The sequence below is a fragment of the Canis lupus genome, chromosome 10, assembly GCF_048164855.1.
Source record: "Canis lupus baileyi chromosome 10, mCanLup2.hap1, whole genome shotgun sequence".
NCBI lineage: Eukaryota > Metazoa > Chordata > Mammalia > Carnivora > Canidae > Canis > Canis lupus.
Window position 1 is genome coordinate 2,513,804 of NC_132847.1, and position 18,710 is coordinate 2,532,513.

Genomic DNA, 18,710 nt, shown 5'->3' on the forward strand with positions numbered 1-18,710 from the left:
GGCGGGGGGGAGGGGGCGGGGCGGGGCGGGGCGGGCGAGCGCGCGGGGGCGGCAGTCCGGCCCGCGCCGTGTGTGCTCCACAGGCGCTCGGTGGGGCGCGCCTCCCGGAGCCGCCCGCCTGACCCCAGCCGCCTCCAAGCAGGGCGCCCCCGACGCGGCGGGACCAGCCCCGGGGGATGGAGTGGGCCCGTCCGCACGGCCCAAGGTGGGCCCCGAGGAGAAGACCCCGCGCGGCCTGACGCGCGCCCTCGCCCAGGGGCTCATGGGCGCGTCCCCGCCGGCGGGCCGCGGACGTGAGGGCGGCGAGCGGCGGGGCCCCGGCGCCGAGGAGGGCCGTGCTCGTGCCCGGCTCCGCGCAGGCCGCGCGCGCGCGCTCCCGCCGCAGCGCCGGCCGCGCCCGCCCCGCCTCTCGGCGCCGGCCCCGGAGCCCGGTCCGCGAGCGGCGGCGGCGGCGGCGGCGGCGGCCGGAGGGACGATGAGCGGCGCGGCGCGGGCGGGCCCGGCCCGGCTCGCCGCGCTCGCTCTGCTGACCTGCAGCCTGTGGCCGGCGCGGGCCGACAACGCGAGCCAGGAGTACTACACGGCGCTCATCAACGTGACGGTGCAGGAGCCCGGCCGCGGCGCGCCCCTCACGTTCCGCATCGACCGCGGGCGCTACGGGCTCGACTCGCCCAAGGCCGAGGTCCGCGGCCAGGTGCTGGCGCCGCTGCCCATCCACGGGGGTGAGTGCGAGGCCGCGGAGGGGACGCGGCGGCGGCGGCGGCGGCGGGGGCGGGGGCGGGGGCGGCCCGGAGAGCCGGGACGCGGGGGCGGCGGAGACTGCGGCCCCCTCCGCGCGGGGCCCGGGGTGCCGGTCCTGTGCAGCCCGGCCTCCCGGCGGCTGGCGCTGAGGTCCCGACGCGTCTGGGGGCTTTCCTCTCCTTTGAGGAAGACTCGAAAGCGTTCTTTGTCGTCGAGGCCGCTTGTTCGCGGGGGCATCGGGCTGCGAGTTTGCGGGGACCGGCCAGACAAAGGAGGGGGCGGAGGAGCGCACAACTCGTTCCCGGGGGACGGGGTCCCGACCTGCCTTTCGGAGCCGGCAGGCTCGTCCCGGAGATCCCAGACTTCACGCTGCACTGGATCTGCAAGGATAAGGCCCTTTTCTAACGCAAAAACGTGCCGTTTTTGTTAAGTGGCAAGTGGGAGGAGGGTGAGGAGGAATGGGCATCTTCCCTGTTGCTTTTGGCTCCTGTCCCGCCCCAGGAGTCTTACTGTAATTTGACGCCTGAAAATCTCACATTATGAAGAATCTGATACCGGTGGGGACCAGTAGCCAAGTCTTCGGGGCACGGGTGCAGACCATAGTGGAAATAGATAACATTTTCAAGAATTGTCTTTGAAGCCCTTTGGCTTATCCTCATGACTTCCTAAAACACGCAGGGTCTGTTTAATGATTTGGTATAAAACGTATATTTGTGTAAATTGTTGGCCATGTTTTCAAGGACCCTTTCTTCCTTTGGATATTTTCTGTGGGCTGTTTTTTTGTTGTATTTGGTTGTTTTCGTTTTTTTGCGGGTTTTTTTTTGTTTTGTTTTGTTTTCCACTGCGAACTTTTTGGGAAATGCCTGCTATCTTCTCCACCCCCACACTCATCCTGAGAATGCTGAGGGGACTTTTTTTTTTTTTTTTGAGCTGCTATTCATGTTAAGATGACCTAAACAAGGCAGCCTAAATAAGGTAATGGTGTTTGTTTTTGTACTCACAATATTAAAACATCGTGCCTCTCCTGAGATGTGCATTTGTGTGCTGAACCGGTGAGCTGTTTTATACTGACTGAAGAAAAAGAATCCTACGAGGCTTTCTTTCCCTGTAGCTTGCTTACCCCCCCCCCCCCCCATTTAGACCTGCCCTCTCAAAGTTCATTTTTACGCCAACAGTCTGGGGCTTCATGTGCATATCCTCATCTCCACTTTGTTAGAAATGGCTGTTAGGGTCCCAGCTTGCCTGCAGAAACAACTTTGGTCTTTCGTTCATTTAGTAAATATTTGTGTGCCTGTTCTGTGCCAGTCACTGTGGTTGGATCACAGAATGTTGCCAAACTATGGCACTAACAATGGTAGCCTATTTTCTGGTGCTGAGAACCATGAGGGTCACGTGGTAGGGGAGGAAGAGGAAGAGAGCGAGGCAAGCTGTTCTGAAGCAAGAGCTGGCCCTGTGTGGTGTTTTGTAATCTGTGGTTTTTCTTTGGGGCTGGGTTCCTTCTGGCACCCTAAATCCATGATCCTCACTTTAGATTCTTGCCTACAGAGTGTGCCATGTTTAAAGACTACTTGTTGCTTGCTTGTCAACCCCAAATGAAAGCCCTGTCTTTGAGAAAGCTTGTTTTAGGTGTTGGAATAGAAGGGTATTGGGTGCTAACATGCAACCAATGTGTGGATGAAGGTGAGTCCTGTCCCTTATCCCTGGGGAGGTAGCATCACTGTCGGATTAAAAGTTCTGACCCTGTTGTACATATACTTAGCATGTGACACCGGGAAAGTAAATTGGCTGCGTAACCTCAGTTTCATCAGCAAAACATAATGATGACGTATTTGCCTCAGTAAGGTTCTTGAGTGGTATATATGGTTTCCTTTTTTTTTTTTTTTTTTTTTTTTTTTAAGCTGCACATGGGGACGCTTGGGTAGCTCAGCAGTTGAGTGTCTGCCTTTGACTCAGGGTGTGATCCTTGGGTCCTGGGATCGAGTCCCATATATGGCTCCTGCGAGGAGCCTGCTTCTCCCTCTGCCAGTGAATCTGCCTCTTTCTCTCTCTGTCTTTCATGAATAAATAAATAAAATCTTTAAAAAAAAAAAAAAAAAAACTGGGCATGGAGCCCAACAGGGGACTTGAACTTACAACTCTGAGATCAAGACTTGAGCCGAGATCCAGTCAGGTGCTTAACCGACTGAGCCATCCAAGCACCCCATAGTTTCTCCATTCTTAAAGAGACTGAACTTGTTAACCTAAATGAAAGTCTAAATTGGTGAGGTTTTAGACATCCCATCGAAGTGAACACATTAGGGCAGTGTGTAAAGGCTGAGTCTGGGGTCCGTTTCCTTAAGTGTGTCTTCCCTTTCTCCATTCTCATACGTGAGACTGTTCTTCGTTTTCTCAGGGTGTGAGTGGTGATTTGGATCTGACTTCCTACCAAGGGGTTCTGCGCACGTAGGTGCTTTCAGTCTAGCAAATATTAATTGAAATCCTTTGTGGGGCAGCCTGGGTGGCTCAGTGGTTTAGCACCGCCTTCGGCCCAGGGCCTGATCTGGAGCCCCGGGATCGTGTCCTACTTCGGGCTCCTGCATGGAGCCTGCTCCTCCCTCTGCCTGTGTCTCTCTCTCTCTGTGTCTCTCATGAATGAATAAATAAAATCTTAAAAAAAAAAAAAAAAGAAATCCTTTGTGCCCCTGGGGAGATGAACAAAATAGATAAAAATCTCTCTTCCTGAAGTGTTAGTAAGGGCCTTTATAAATCAGTTTACCTGTAAATCATGAAATCCAAGACATTTTCATGCTTTGGCAGCAGGAACTTAGGAATATATCTTAAAAACAACAATGGTGATATAAACCTGTTAAAATTACTCCTGTTTAAGAAATAACTTCATCGATTATACCTCGGTAAAAAAGCGAGAAAGAAAGTGGCTATTCTTGATTTAGTGAGCTTCAAAATTTTATATTTTAAGAGAAAATATTGCAATTCTAATTATCTTTATGCTCTTAAAATTTTGAATTGAAGAGAGCTCTTAGCATGTTGAGGATTTACTCTATATTGACAGTAAATAAAGTGATATTTAGATTACAAAAAAAAATGTTATGAATAGAATTTCTGGCAAAAGCAGCTGTGAGTTGAGATGTGAATCAATTCCTTTCCTTTCCTTTCCTTTCCTTTCCTTTCCTTTCCTTTCCTTTCCTTTCCTTTCTCTTTTCTTTTTTCTTTTTTCTTTTTTCTTTTTTCTTTCTTTTCTTCTTTTTTCTCGCTCTACACCCAACGTGGGGCTTGAATTCACCACCCTGAGATCAAGAGTCACATATTCTACCCACTGAACCAGCCTGAGGCCCTTAGATGTGACATTAATGAAAATGCATTTTGAGGATAAGTGTTTGGCAGTAATGAACATAAAGACAAAATAACTTCACATTTTCCTAGAGCTTAACATGATTCATTTTAAATCTATGCCTTGATTTGTGAAATATTGTTTTGTGAAACCTTTCTTATTTTGTAGTGCTACTATCAATTACGCATGTATGAATTACTGAGCAAAATTTATTTGTCCTACATCCTTAAAGGATAAATAGGCAACTTTTTGTTTAGATGCTTTGGTATTTTTTTTTTTAAGATTTATTTATTTATTTATTCATGATAGAGAGGCTGAGACACAGGAGGAGGGAGAAGCAGGCTCCATGCCGGGAGCCTGACGTGGGACTCATCCTGGGACTTCAGGATCGATCCCTGGGCCAAAGGCAGGCGCTAAACCCCTGAGCCACCCAGGGATCCCCAAGATGCTTTGGTATTTTAATAGTACATTTTGGAAAGTGTAAAACTTTATAAAATAAGTGTTCTACTTTGAAAACATTCTTTGTCATTAAATAGAATTCACTTGTAAATGAAGATCCATTTGTTTAGTGCTACCACATTTCATATTTTAATTGATAAGGAATTCATTTTTAGAAATGGGCCTTTGGAGAAACAGGTCTTGTATTTATTTGCAGATTACAGTTGCTTTCTTATTACTGATCTATTCAAAGGGTGAGCTTAGAACCAGAAACAAAGGTAAACTAGCTAGTACCTGCTATGGAGCAGACATTGTAAATGTGATCTGTGTGTGTGCACACTAACTTTTTGTCTGAGCCTGGGGTGAGGGGTTGGGAAGGAAAAGGCCCTGTGTTGATGATGTCATTGTGTATGCAGATGTGCGGTGGGAAGAATCTGGTATCAGCCTTTTGCTTTGCATAGAAATTTTGAGTATTAGATGTTACAGCCTTGGAGAACAATTTTACCAAATGATCAACTTTTCGGGGGAGGGACCATCTTGCTGACTGTACGGATACGATAGTTTTTTTTTTTTTTTAATTTTAAGCTTAAGAAAGCAATTTTATTGGATGAATCCATTAAACCTGAATATGGTTTTTAAAATTCTGGTAAAGAGTGAAGGAGATTGATGTTGGAAATAAGACCTTGTATGAAAGTGGTCACATAATGTTGAAATTCATAACGGCAAAGGCAGGGGCTACTGGAGATAGGGATTTCAAAATATTCAGAGAAAAAATAGGTATGTTCCTGGAAGCAGGGACTCTGATAGGAAAAAGAATTCAAAAGGAGGTGGAGATTCTAAAAACCAGATTTTAATATAAATTAAATAGCCAAGCAAGCAGATAAAAGAGATAGATACAATAAATTCTATTTATACTGAGTTTTACAATTTTTTAAAGATTTTATTTATGACATCCACATGCAGAAGAATGAAACTAGACCACTCTCTTTCACCATACACAAAGATAAACTCAAAATGGATGAAAGATCTAAATGTGAGACAAGATTCCATCAAAATCCTAGAGAAGAACACAGGCAACACCCTTTTTGAACTCGGCCACAGTAACTTCTTGCAAGATACATCCACGAAGGCAAAAGAAACAAAAGCAAAAATGAACTATTGGGACTTCATCAAGATAAGAAGCTTTTGCACAGCAAAGGATACAGTCAACAAAACTCAAAGACAACCTACAGAATGGGAGAAGATATTTGCAAATGACATATCAGATAAAGGGCTAGTTTCCAAGATCTAGAAAGAACTTATTAAACTCAACACCAAAGAAACAAACAATCCAATCATGAAATGGGCAAAAGACATGAAGAGAAATCTCACAGAGGAAGACATAGACACGGCCAACATGCATATGAGAAAATGCTCTGCATCACTTGCCATCAGGGAAATACAAATCAAAACCACAATGAGATACCACCTCACACCGGTGAGAATGGGGCAAATTAACAAGGCAGGAAACAACAAATGTTGGAGGGGATGCGGAGAAAAGGGAACCCTCATACACTGTTGGTGGGAATGTGAACTGGTGCAACCACTCTGGAAAACTGTGTGGAGGTTCCTCAAAGAGTTAAAAATAGACCTGCCCTATGACCCAGCAATTGCACTGTTGGGGATTTACCCCAAAGATACAGATGCAGTGAAACGCCGGGACACCTGCACCCCGATGTTTATAGCAGCAATGGCCATGATAGCCAAACTGTGGAAGGAGCCTCGGTGTCCATCGAAAGATGAATGGATAAAGAAGATGTGGTTTATGTATAAAATGGAATATTACTCAGCCATTAGAAATGACAAATACCCACCATTTGCTTCAACGTGGATGGAACTGGAGGGTATTATGCTGAGTGAAGTAAGTCAGTCGGAGAAGGACAAACATTAATAGTGAAAGGGAATATAAGGGAAGGGAGAAGAAATGTGTGGGAGATATCAGAAAGGGAGACAGAACGTAAAGACTGCTAACTCTGGGAAACGAACTAGGGGTGGTAGAAGGGGAGGAGGGCGGGGGGTGGGAGTGAATGGGTGACGGGCACTGGGGGTTATTCTGTATGTTAGTAAATTGAACACCAATAAAAAATAAATTAAAAAATTTTTTTTAATTTTATTTATTTATTCATGATAGTCACAGAGAGAGAGAGAGAGAGGCAGAGACACAGGCAGAGGGAGAAGCAGGCTCCATGCACCGGGAGCCCGACGTGGGATTCGATCCCGGGTCTCCAGGATCGCGCCCTGGGCCAAAGGCAGGCGCCAAACCGCTGCGCCACCCAGGGATCCCCAATAAAAAATAAATTAAAAAAAAAGATTTTATTTATTTGAGGGAGAGCAGGAGCCGGGGGTGGAGGGCGGGGGGTATGGGAGGACAGAGGGAAAAGCAGGCTCTCTGCTGAGCAGGGACCCCAGGATCATGACCTTAGCCAAACGAAGGCAGACGCTTAACTGACTGAGCCACTCAGGGCTATATTGAATTTTGCAATTTAGAAAATGTTTAACATAAATGTTTAACATACTGTGTTTTCCTTCACTTTTGGATGATCCATGGCATATAAGTACTTGAATATTTAAAAAAAAAAAAGTTTGGCCAAATAACCATCCTGCTACCATCCTATTTCTGTTTCTTTAAATGGCAGAGCTTCTCATAAGTGTTGTCCGTATTTGCTGCCTTCAGTTTTTCCTCTGACTGTTCTTCACATTCTAAGACTTTGATTGCTGTGCCAGTGATTTTGATAAGAACATGGCATTTTATTTTATTTTATTTTTTTTAAATATTTTATTTATTTATTCATGATAGTCAGAGAGAGAGAGAGGCAGAGACACAGGCAGAGAGAGAAGCAGGCTCCATGCACCGGGAGCCCGACGTGGGATTCGATCCCGGGTCTCCAGGATCGCGCCCTGGGCCAAAGGCAGGCGCCAAACCGCTGCGCCACCCAGGGATCCCAGAACATGGCATTTTAAATGATATATTGGCCTACAGAATCCCTAGGATCTCAATGTGTGGAATGGTGCGTTGAAACTAAGAAAAAAGTTAATTCAATAAATAAATATTCTTGAATTCCAGTTTTTTTAAAAAAAAAAAATCTGCATTAAAGGGAGTTGAAAGAAGATAAAGTTAACTGCCTTTTGCAGGACAGGCCCTCTCCAGCCTTCATATATCTGGGTGTCTAGATCCTGGCCAACACTGGACCACTCATAGAGGCCAAGCCACCTCTAGTTCATGTGTAGTTCTGCATATGAGTTTTAAAAAATGGATGAACTACAGAGCATTGTTTTGAATGTTATAAAAGAGTAACCCTTCATTTGAAGGAAGGTCAGATTAAATGACGTCTAAGATTCTTCCACCTTGATCGAAGTGTGACTGTAAAGTGGTAAGACAAATCTTTTTGAACAGACCTGTCAGAATGCACCTATAAAGAAGAGTGATTCTTTTCAAACCAGTCACATGACTTCATGTGTATACATATGTATATGCATACATACACACACATACTGTGTAGCAAGGAAAACATACATTGAAATACTTGTAGAATTTGTTTTGTAAGATTATTTTTGATTGAGCAATTTAAAAATGGTGTGCAATATGTCAAATCCTTGTCTTTCTTAGATAGATTTGAATTTTGACAATTGAAAGTTATTTTGAGTCCATGCTTTTTTATGTGCTTGTGAATTCTCTCTTTAGATAATTCTCAAGAGAGGAAGTCTAGTGTTTGAGGCCATGTCAGCCGCATCTGTGGGATGAATGGATAGTCCCCAGAGCTGATTCTTTTTTTTTTTTTTTAATATATTTTTTAATTTTTATTTATTTATGATAGTCACACAGAGAGAGAGAGAGAGGCAGAGACACAGGCAGAGGGAGAAGCAGGCTCCATGCACCGGGAGCCTGACGTGGGATTCGATCCCGGGTCTCCAGGATCGTGCCCTGGGCCAAAGGCAGAGGCCAAACCGCTGCGCCACCCAGGGATCCCTGATTCTTTTGAGTATTTAAGTATAGCAGTCTTGACTTATTTACAAAATGAAACTGTTTTTCAGGACCATCAACATTTGTTTGTTTTATCATCCTTAGAGTATTTTATGCACTAGACATTATTTTCTGTAAATTGTAGTAAGTGTAGCTTTCTTTACTGTTGGAAGCAGTTCTGGGTAAAACAAAGGAGCTCTTCAAATGCAAAATGGCATCAATACAAAAGTACTTAAGAAGTACCTACTCTAGGGAGGCCTGGGTGGCTCAGTGGTTGAGCATCTGCCTTTGGCTCTGGACATCATCCTGGGTTCAAGTCCCACGTCGGGTTTCCTGCATGGAGCCTCCTTCTCCCTCCGCCTGTGTCTCTGCCTCTCTCTCACACTCTGTGTTTCTCATGAACAAATAAATAAAATCTTTAAAAAAAAACCAAAAAGTACCTACTCTGCGCTTGTGTTATATAAGTCCTATAGTGTGTGCAGAAGGCACTTCCTGCCTGGGAGAGTTTAGCCTTCTTGTTGAGATCAGCCTTGTATACATTGTGAAAGATGATGTGGTTGTCTTCACCAATTGGTGGATGTTTTTCTAAAGCAGGGGTCTGCAGACTACAGCCAGGGGCCAGCCACCTGTTACTGTAAACAGTTTATCGAAGACTGCTGTGGCCATCTGTTCGCTTGTCTTTGGCTGCTTTTGAATTGGGTGGTTGTGACAGGAGTCTATGTGGCCTGCAAGTCTAAACTACTTCCTCTCTGGCCCTTTAAGAGAACGTTTGACAGTCTGTATCCTAAGAGTTCATTTATACCTTAGTTTTTCCCATTAAAAACTATGTTGTGGTTGTATGGATGAAAGTTTGATTCCTAAACTGCCACAGACTTTGAGCTCCTGGCCGTTAGGGACAACATTGTCTTTGTTTCAGTCCAGCACCTAGGACTGTGCCTGGCACTAGCAAGCCACTGGAATATATGATTGCATTTAATCCTGTGGTGTTTGGTCTGGTGGTGAAACTGATGGCAGGCTTTGTAGGCAGGTGGGGAGAGGGGGATAGATGGACAGAGGATACTGTAGGGCCTCTGTTAGGGTGCTGCATTGTAAATGGAACGAAGACCAGAAAAACAAAACATGATCTGGACTTGTAGTCTGGAAAGGCTTCGTTAAAAATGTGGAATTTGAAATCTACCTTGATGAGTTCTTTTTCCAGCCATATGGAGTCAAAGGGACCAGGTTTACTTCCCCCCTTAAAATGACTAGAAAACCCGACAAAGTTATGAAACAACAGTTTTAGAAATAGATCAACAAAGAGTATGATATAGTGATCCTTGAGAGAAAGGGAATAAACTGGAGCCAGATGACTGCCCCAGCATACAGCCTGAGTGTTTGCATGTTGCCATGCAAGGAGGGGGAATCCAGAAGGAACCTGGTGGTTTCCTTGAGTTGCTCAGACAGAGTTCAGAGCTCAGGGAGGTCAAGGCAGTTGGAATGGGCCTGGACATGCAAGGAGATAAAGTACCAGAGGAGAGAGCTGCACAGAGGGTGGGCTCTGGGGAGCTGCAGCTGGCCCCTCAAGTCTTTGGTTGAGGACTGATCTGTACGTTTTGTGAAGAACTGTCAGAAATTTGCAGGTGAAAGAACTCCTGAAGTTCCCATGATGCTGAGAATAGTTCATATTCTCATTCATCAGTGTAAGGAGACCCCCTAATGCACAGGGCATAGAGCAGGGCCATGTCAGCCCTAAGTAAAAATCTGTTCTGGACCCCACCTAACAAAGCTTAGAAGCATACTTTAAAAGGATAGAACTGATTCAGAGTAACTGGTCCAGAACAAAGCCCAACAGTATTTAAAGGGATGCAATGACTTCTGGGTCCCAAGGACATAAAATCCAAGACCAATATCCAGTCAAAAATCACCACGCATGCTAAGAAACAGGAAAATCTGACCTATAGCCAGACAAAAACAATCAGTAGCAATCAGAAAGGGAACAAGTTATTGAGTTGCAGATAAGGATGTTAAAATGGCTATTATAGATCTACCCCATTTGTTCAAGGAGATAAAAGAAAATACGAGCATGATGAGAGAAATGAATACAGAAAAGACCCATATCAGACTTCTAGCCATTAACTCAACTTGAAAAAGGGTTGAATTTATATTGATAGAGAATAGAAGAGAAATGAGTTTACCAAGAGGATGTTTGCTGCTCTGGTGCTCTCAGTGTATCTCAGGCAGTTATATAGTTAACACATACTGTGGATTGAGGATGGTGCCAGTACTATACATGGATGGTCCTTTAATAACAGCCATAGGTAGTTATGGGAATTCAGGGTTCTCCAGGTTCTCACTGAGTGTCTTTTTTCCTTAGGGCACTGTACAGGATTGGAAATTATATTTCCAGTTTGTTTTGTCTCTGAGGGCAGAGATGCAGTTTCTGTGTCCACTCTTGTATACTCAGTGTGCAGTGTGGTACCTGGAACATAGTAGGGTGACACTAGGTAATTAGCGTGGGATGGATTAAAGCAGATGAGGGAACATGCCATCCGTGTGACTGTAGGGATTCAGCAGAGCTGGAATGTGATATAGCTCTGTCTGATTGCAGCATCTATACTTTAACCACTTCTTTGTATTGCTTCCCAAATGGGTTTAATAAATTATGATATATCCACTCAGTGGAATGTTATGCAGCCATTAAAGGGGATTATGAAAGCTGCCTATATCCTACAAAAATGAATATACAGTGATTGAACTGTGACTATGTTAAATTTGTTTACAGCAGACAAGGACTCAAAGTAATGTGCAAAAATAAAACTAGATGTGTTATATTGATTTGATTGTGGGTGACATTCCTCATTTTCTTCTCTTTTTTTCTCTCTCTCGCTTTCTCTCACTCGAAATTGTTAATTTTCAGTACAGAACATTCATAGGGGAAAAGTCCTATTTCCCGAAGGGAACAAGTCCGCATCAACAGGTTGTTCTTTTGTTTGTGTATTCCCTAGATTTAAGAAGCATGGAATGAATTCCAAGCCATGGTCAGAAAGAGTAAGAAACTAGAAGATACCAGACATATATTGAAAAGGGCATATTTTTCCCTAGTAAGAAAAAAAAAAAAGGAACTCTAAGACCAAGAATACTTGATCCAAATATGAAACAAAAGTAAAATGTGGCATGATTTTGAGCAGTTAGCGGGTCCTAGAAAGGGAAATGGAATCATAGCACAGGGCTCAGCTGCTCTGTAACATTTCTATAATGATATTAATGCTTTAGTGGTTTCGTTGGTTTTCACTGTTTAAAAATCAATCTGTAGTTAAAGTATGGGAGGCTCTATTAGTTGTAGAACAGAAAGTAAACATTACCAACCTTAAGAATATATCACTATAAATAGATGACAAAGATAGAGAAATGGGAGAGAGAAAAGACACGTCAGGAACTAGTGAGGGCCAGTGTCTTCATCTCTGCACACAAGGTAAGCATTCAGGAGGGTGTGTGTAGTTCAAATGCTGGGAAGGTTTAACTGCAGAGGAAAATAAGGAAGTAAATCGGGAGAGAGGGAATATGGAGAAACCTCAGTAAGCACGATCTTGATTTGTGAACTTGTAAATACAAAGATAGTGTCTAACATTGAAATAATGGCTGTAAGCCTTTTTGGAACTGGATGGTGACCACCAGAACAACTAAAAATAGATGTTAAAAGTGATTGCCTTTTGGACTTGGGACAACAGGGTGAATGGGGCAGGTGCACTTCACTGTATGCCATTGGATAAATTTGTCTTTTCTGTGTATGGGCAGTAAGATCCCCACTTTTTCCCCTTTCCACACTACAAATGAATTCTGCTCCTACCCCTTTTTTTCCTTTCCTGAAGCTCCCTGCTTTCCCAACATCTGCAGTCTTTTCCAGCTCCAGGGCTGCATTAGTACGTAGGGTTCTGCAGAAACTAAGCACTGTGTCTAGAGCATTCCTACTTAGTAGGCACTGACAGACTCTGAAATCAGGAAATGCTACCAGTGAATTAACTGATTTTATCTTATAAACAGATCTACATCTATAGACAAACAACAAATAATTATTGTTGTAGCTGCTACATTGGCTCATAGTGTTTTCCTTTTCTCTGGCAACTACCTTCCACCCCAGTCTGTTGTGATAAGGCCTCAGCATTGACTGAGCATAGGATGACCCCAACCCTTGGCCTCCTTTGGTGCTCTTTCAGCTTCCTCAGGGCTTCTCACTTATTTCCCTGTTTGATGTAGATTCCATGATTCTTCATGATAATCACCCCTTTTTTCTCTGTATCAGACTCTTTTGGCAAAATCTCAATCCTGGGTGAACCACGTATCATGCATCGTCTCTGCACCTCCTGTCACCACGCAGCTGAATGTTGCTGGAGAAAATCAGAACAACCCACCTGGCAAAATTTATGTTAACATAAAATTTAAGCAAAAACAAGTGGATACTTAACAATGTTCAGTAATCCAAAAATATATTTTTTTAATTTTTTATTTAAGTAATCTCTACAGTCAACATGGGGCTCACTCATGATCAGGAGTTAGTTGCACACTCTTCTGACTAAGCCAGCCACCAAAAATACTTTTTTCCAGAGAAGTGGGACAGCTCTCTGAGGCAACAATTTTCTCTCTCCCCAATGTCTGCTATTGTCTCTTCAGATTACCTTCAGCCTCATCTTACCTTCTGGGCCTTGGAGTCACACATTCAACTCTGCCTGCTTGGTATCTTCAACCTAAACGTCCCAAGGACATCTCTGGGTTAATGGGCCTCAGATGGAGCTTTTGATGTATTTTTTGCCTTCCTGTCTGCTCCCCCTGCTCCCCGGTCTTCCCCATTTCAGCAAATGACATCACTGTCTACTCTTACTATTTAAACAAATTTAGGAGTTGTCCTTGCTTCCTTTCCTCACATTCCACATTCAGTTTTTGCTCCACAGTTAACCTGCAGGATACACATACCAGTCTGTTGCTTGCCCTTCTTTCTTCTGCTATCACAGTATGGGCAGCTCTCACCTCCTGCCCGTTCCTGGTCTCTGCTTCTCTTAACTCCCGTTAATCTTTTCTCCCTACAGTAGCCAGAATAACCTTGAAGATTCTGCATGGAGTCATAACACTCATTGCTTAACCCTTTCATTGTCTTCTTATCATCCTTAGACTGGAAATCTGAACTCCTTCCTATGGTGTACCCCCTTCACTCCTGCCAGTCCACTCACCCCTGCTCATGCTGAAGCTGTTCTGATATTTTTTACTTCATAGGGCTTCTGAGGTTTTTTTTCACAATGTGTACCTTCTGGCTGCCCACTTCCTACTCCCCTGTATGGTGTGTGCTGTGCTAATGGAGCTTTACAGTGCATGGTTCTGTATGATGGCCAACTAAAGGGGCAGACAGAGACAAGGGAAGAGAATTACAGAATGTCAGAACTTGGTGGTCATCGGTGATGAGAATCTCGAGTCTAGCCACCCATATGAAGCTTCAGCATTCCTGTCTGGTGATTGTACAGCCCAAGCTTGAACAAACCAGTGACAGAAATCTACCACACTCCTCTCTGGAAGATAGTGTTAGAAAAAAAAAATTGGTTCAAATCTTCGTAAGCAGTAGTTAATTTCCTTGTTTGATTCAAGCCCTCTAACCCTTCGGCTTTATAGCCCTATTTCTTTTGACCATTCTTAAGAATATTGGTTTTCTAAACTTCAGAATGTGTTTGCCGTTGGCATTCCACTTAAAGGATGCTGTGGGTTGAATAGTGTCCCATAAAAGTTCATGTCCACCTGGAATCTCAGAAGGTGACCTTATTTGGAAATGGGATCTTGACAGATGTAAGTGGTTAAGGATCAAAATAAGATCGTGATAGTTTAAGAGTGGGCCCAAAATCCAACCTGGGTGTCCTTGTGAGGAGAGGAGCGGATTCAGAGAGGTACAGAGTGAAAAAGGAAAGGTACAGAGTGAAGATAGAGGGGAAAAAAGAGAGGTACAGAGTGAAGATAGAGGGAAACAGAGGTCAAGGTTATGCTGCCACAGCCAGCAAACACCAGGGATTGCTGACGACTCCCAGAAGCTAGGAGAGAGGCGTGGTACAATTTCTCCTTCAGAGCCTCCAGAAGGAGCCAACCCTGCTGACACTCTGATTTCAACTTCTGGCCTCCCTAGAACTGCTAGACAATACATTTCTGTTGTTTCAAGCCACCAAGTTTGTGGTCATTTGTTACGGCAGCCCTAGGAAATGAATACAAAGGAAACCCAAAACTGGACAGAGTGATGCATTTGATTTTACCAAAGCAGGAGAGAGTAGAACTGCTTTTTTCCATAGTGCTGGACACCTGTCTAGAGTCCTCTAAGTTATTTCAGTATCCCTAATCACTGATTCGAACTGAGCTTACTGTTGATTAAACCTTCTGAGTCTTTTTCAGTGGCTCCCCTAAGCTCTGTGATTTTATCTTTACTGGATACAGCCTGTCCATTCAGCCTTTCACGATACTGTTTGAATCCTGATGTGTCACCCACAGTCTTTGCTCTTTCCAGCAGCTTAGTGTCAACAGTGAATGCAATGAGCATACCTTTTATATCTTCATCTAAATCAGGTCTTAACCTTGTGAGCCTCTAGATCCTCTTAAGACTAATGAAAGCCATGGAGCTTTCTGCCAAAAAATACATATTTAGATAATACACAAAACTTCAGTAAGGTTTAGAGACCTCTTAAAGCTCCAAGTGGTCCACAAACCCAAAGTTAAGAATCTCTGCTTTGAGTAATGGTAAAAGTATTGAATGTGACAGACCCTCATAGTGTGTTGCTCAGAATCTTCTAAGACAATTGACAGTGTTCCATTCGTCAGCACTTTTGGGGCATGGGCACTCCACAGAGTTTTCCAATTTACTTCGTTGACTCCACATTTGGTTCCTATTTCTTAGTCTTACGATATCTTAAAAGACATAATCAAGTGTTTTTATGGAAAGAACAAAGATATTTTGGGATCCCTGGGTGGCGCAGCGGTTTAGCGCCTGCCTTTGGCCCAGGGCACGATCCTGGAGACCCAGGATCGAATCCCACGTCGGGCTCCCGGTGCATGGAGCCTGCTTCTCCCTCTGCCTATGTCTCTGCCTCTCTCTCTCTCTCTCTGTGTGTGACTATCATAAATAAATAAAAAATTAAAAAAAAAAAAAAAGGAACAAAGATATTTTACTCTCTTCCTGATTTGCTAGGTCAGGAGCTTTGGAAAAGAGCTCTTTCATGGCTCAGCTGTAGTGTGTTTGTTTCCTATTGCCACTGGAACTAATTACTACAATCTAGGTGGCTTAAAACAACACAGATTTATTGCCCTAAGTTCTGGAAGTGAGAAGCCCAAAATAGGTCTCACTGGGCTAAAATCAAGGCATTGGCAATCCTGTATTTCTCCCGAAGGCTCTAAGGGAGAATCCATTCTCCATTCTCACCTTTTCCAGCTTCTAGAGGCCACCTGCATTCCTTGGCTCATGTCCCTTCTGTCTTCAGAACTCATGGTGAGACATCTATCTGAACTCCTACCCCTTTCTCACATATTTAAAAGACCCTGTGATTACCTTAGACCCACCCACACAGTCCAGGATGTAATCTCTTTATTTTAAAGTAGCCGAATAGTAACCTTAATTCCCTTGTGCTTATAACCCAAGGTATTCACAGGTCCCAGGGATTAGGTTGGGGTCAGGGAGGGAGGGCATTATTCTGCCTTTCATAGGTAATGAATTTGTGCTAGGATCCCATGATTACAGCTTTCTCTTCTCAGGGTCTACAGTTACTCTTTTAATAATTTCTGAAATTTTGCCAAGGATCAGTGGTTCCCTAACAGATCCATAATTTTGCACACATTCATCACTTTGTAAACATTAGAGTGCTGTTTACAGGTTACTTTTCTGATGGCACTCTTCTGGGATTCACCAGATTGTGATTCATCTGGATCAGAAATCCTAAACTCAAATGGGCAACTGCTTCAAATGCTCATTCAGCACATACTCATTAAGTACCTACTGTGTGGCAGACAGGACAAGAAGTTCTTGCATGCTTCTGGGCAGGGAGGCAAGGGGAGTCAACACCTGTTAATTATCTCATGGTGAAAACAGACATTGAACAGATGATAACACAAGTAACTTTATTTTTTTTTTAATTTTTTTAGTTTTACAAGTAGCTTTATTAATAATTCTTGGGGAAAACACCAGGATGCCAGGAGGGCATAAATGAGAGAGCTAGCCCAGTCTAGGATGGTCAGGGAAGGCTTCTCTGATTAAATGTTAATGCAGGGACAAAAGCATGAGCAGATGTTAAACTAAGAGGGACACAGAAAGGAAGACCATTCCAAGGCCAGGGGACCTGTACGAAGACCAAAAGGTACAAAAAAACCATTTGTGTGTGCTGGAGGAAATAAGTGAATCATTTAGAGTAAAGGAGACAGCGATATACAGTAGAGGTGGAAAGGTAGGTCAGTACTTTCTGGGCTGTTAGGATTTTTTACTTTATGTCAAGAACAGAAGACTTTTGAAGGGTTTGCTGGTTGGTTTGAATTTTTAGTTGTGGTAAAATACATGGAATACAAAACTTACCATCTTAACCAATTTTAAATGTTCGGTTCAGTAGTGTTACGTGTATTCACATTGTTGTACAAACAGTCTCTAAAACTCTTTTATCTTGCAAAACTGAAACTCCCCATATCCCCCTCCACCAGCCCCTGGCAACCACCCTCCTTCTTTCTGTCTCGAAATTTTGACTGCTCTAGGAGTCTCATATAAGTGGAATCATACAGTGTGTGTCATTTTGCAACTGACTTATTTTACTTAAGCATAATGTCCATCCATGATCCATCCATGTCATAGCATGTATCTGAATACAGTTGAAGGGTTTAACCTGAGGAGTGAGATAAGCAGATTTTTTTTTGAATTAACATTTTCAGTCGCAGCATACACAGAAAAATACCCCATCATAAGTCTGCAGCTTGCTGAGTTACTGTAGTGTACACACTGATGTAACCCCAAACCTAGTCATGGAAGTGAGCACCACCAGCCCCATGGGGTTCCCCAGAAGCCCCCTTTCTGTCATGACACCTCCCCCTTCCTAAACTTTGAACACCACAGGTGGTACCTGTCATTTAACTTGATGCACATAGATCTTGATAGGCCTTCTTTTGTATTCTTGTGACTAGTTTCTTTTGTTTCCATCACTAATATGTGAGGTGAACTTGTTACTCTGTAGTTTTGCCAGTGGTCCAGAACATGAGTAGATCACAGTTTATCTGTTCCTCTGTTGATGGGCATGTGGGTTGCCTGCTTTGTGGCTGTCCTGCACACTGTGTCCACATCTAGTTACACAGAGGGAGTGTTGTACAGGGATGCGCTTAGGGGACTATTCTCTCCCTCTCCATTTTCTTTCAGGCCCAATATGTCCAGGACAATTCATCGTCTTCCACCAGAACTCCGTTCATCCTCCACTGTGTGCCATGTCAGCCAACAGCACCACCTTCTACCCAGTGTGTTATGCCAGAAACTGAGACACCCCCGTCAGCCTCCATATCTCATTGCTTACCAAGTCTTGTTGATCCAGATTCCTAAAGGTCTCTAAAATGTGTTCATTTGCCCCATCTACTGCAGCCTACTCTCATCTCTTATCCAGACCGTGGCCTCCTAACAGCTTCCTTATGTTCACTGTTAGCCACTCTGACCCATTCCCTGGAGTATGAGAACACAAACTTTTCTGGCTGTGCATACACAAATATCCCCAGTGTATGCATTATACTTAGGAATGTTATTCCATGTTCTTGGTGTTCTTAGACATTGCATCTTAAGGCCCAGCACTTAAGTCAACAGCTGTAATAAATCTGTATTTCTAATAGTCTTCATGTTAGGTTGGATATGGGGTTGGGGGGGTTGATTTATTTTTGTTTTGCCCTTTCATGGTGACTAGAAAGGGCTTGTACAGCAGTAGAAATGTCAATTTTGCCAATATTTATTTATTTATTTATTTATTTATTGCTTTACTGTTCAGGGTTTTATTTACGGCATTTGTCTAATGAAATCTAAAAGTAGAAGGTCTCATCTGTAAACCCACATAACTCAGCTATTTTGCAATAAAGTGAAACACATGTGTGAGGGAGTCACTACTATCCTTTTCACATTTGTGGGATCCCACTTAGGATACCTCAGATACCATAGGAGACACAACAACTAGACACGGATTGAGAAAAGCAGGCAGTGTT

At 43.6% G+C, this 18,710-nt stretch overlaps 1 protein-coding gene across 3 annotated transcripts in view; it reads left to right on the top strand.

The window, feature by feature from the left end:
• The first annotated feature begins 460 nt into the window (after positions 1–460).
• The window catches only part of RNF130 (ring finger protein 130), a 136,841-nt gene continuing 118,591 nt past the window's right edge, over positions 461–18,710 (top strand). For all 3 annotated transcript variants that reach the window (XM_072840457.1, XM_072840456.1, XM_072840458.1), the window contains exon 1: positions 461–722. In XM_072840457.1, coding sequence (XP_072696558.1) covers positions 476–722 — 247 coding nt within the window. In that variant the 5' untranslated portion in view covers positions 461–475. The remainder of the gene's footprint in view (positions 723–18,710) is intronic.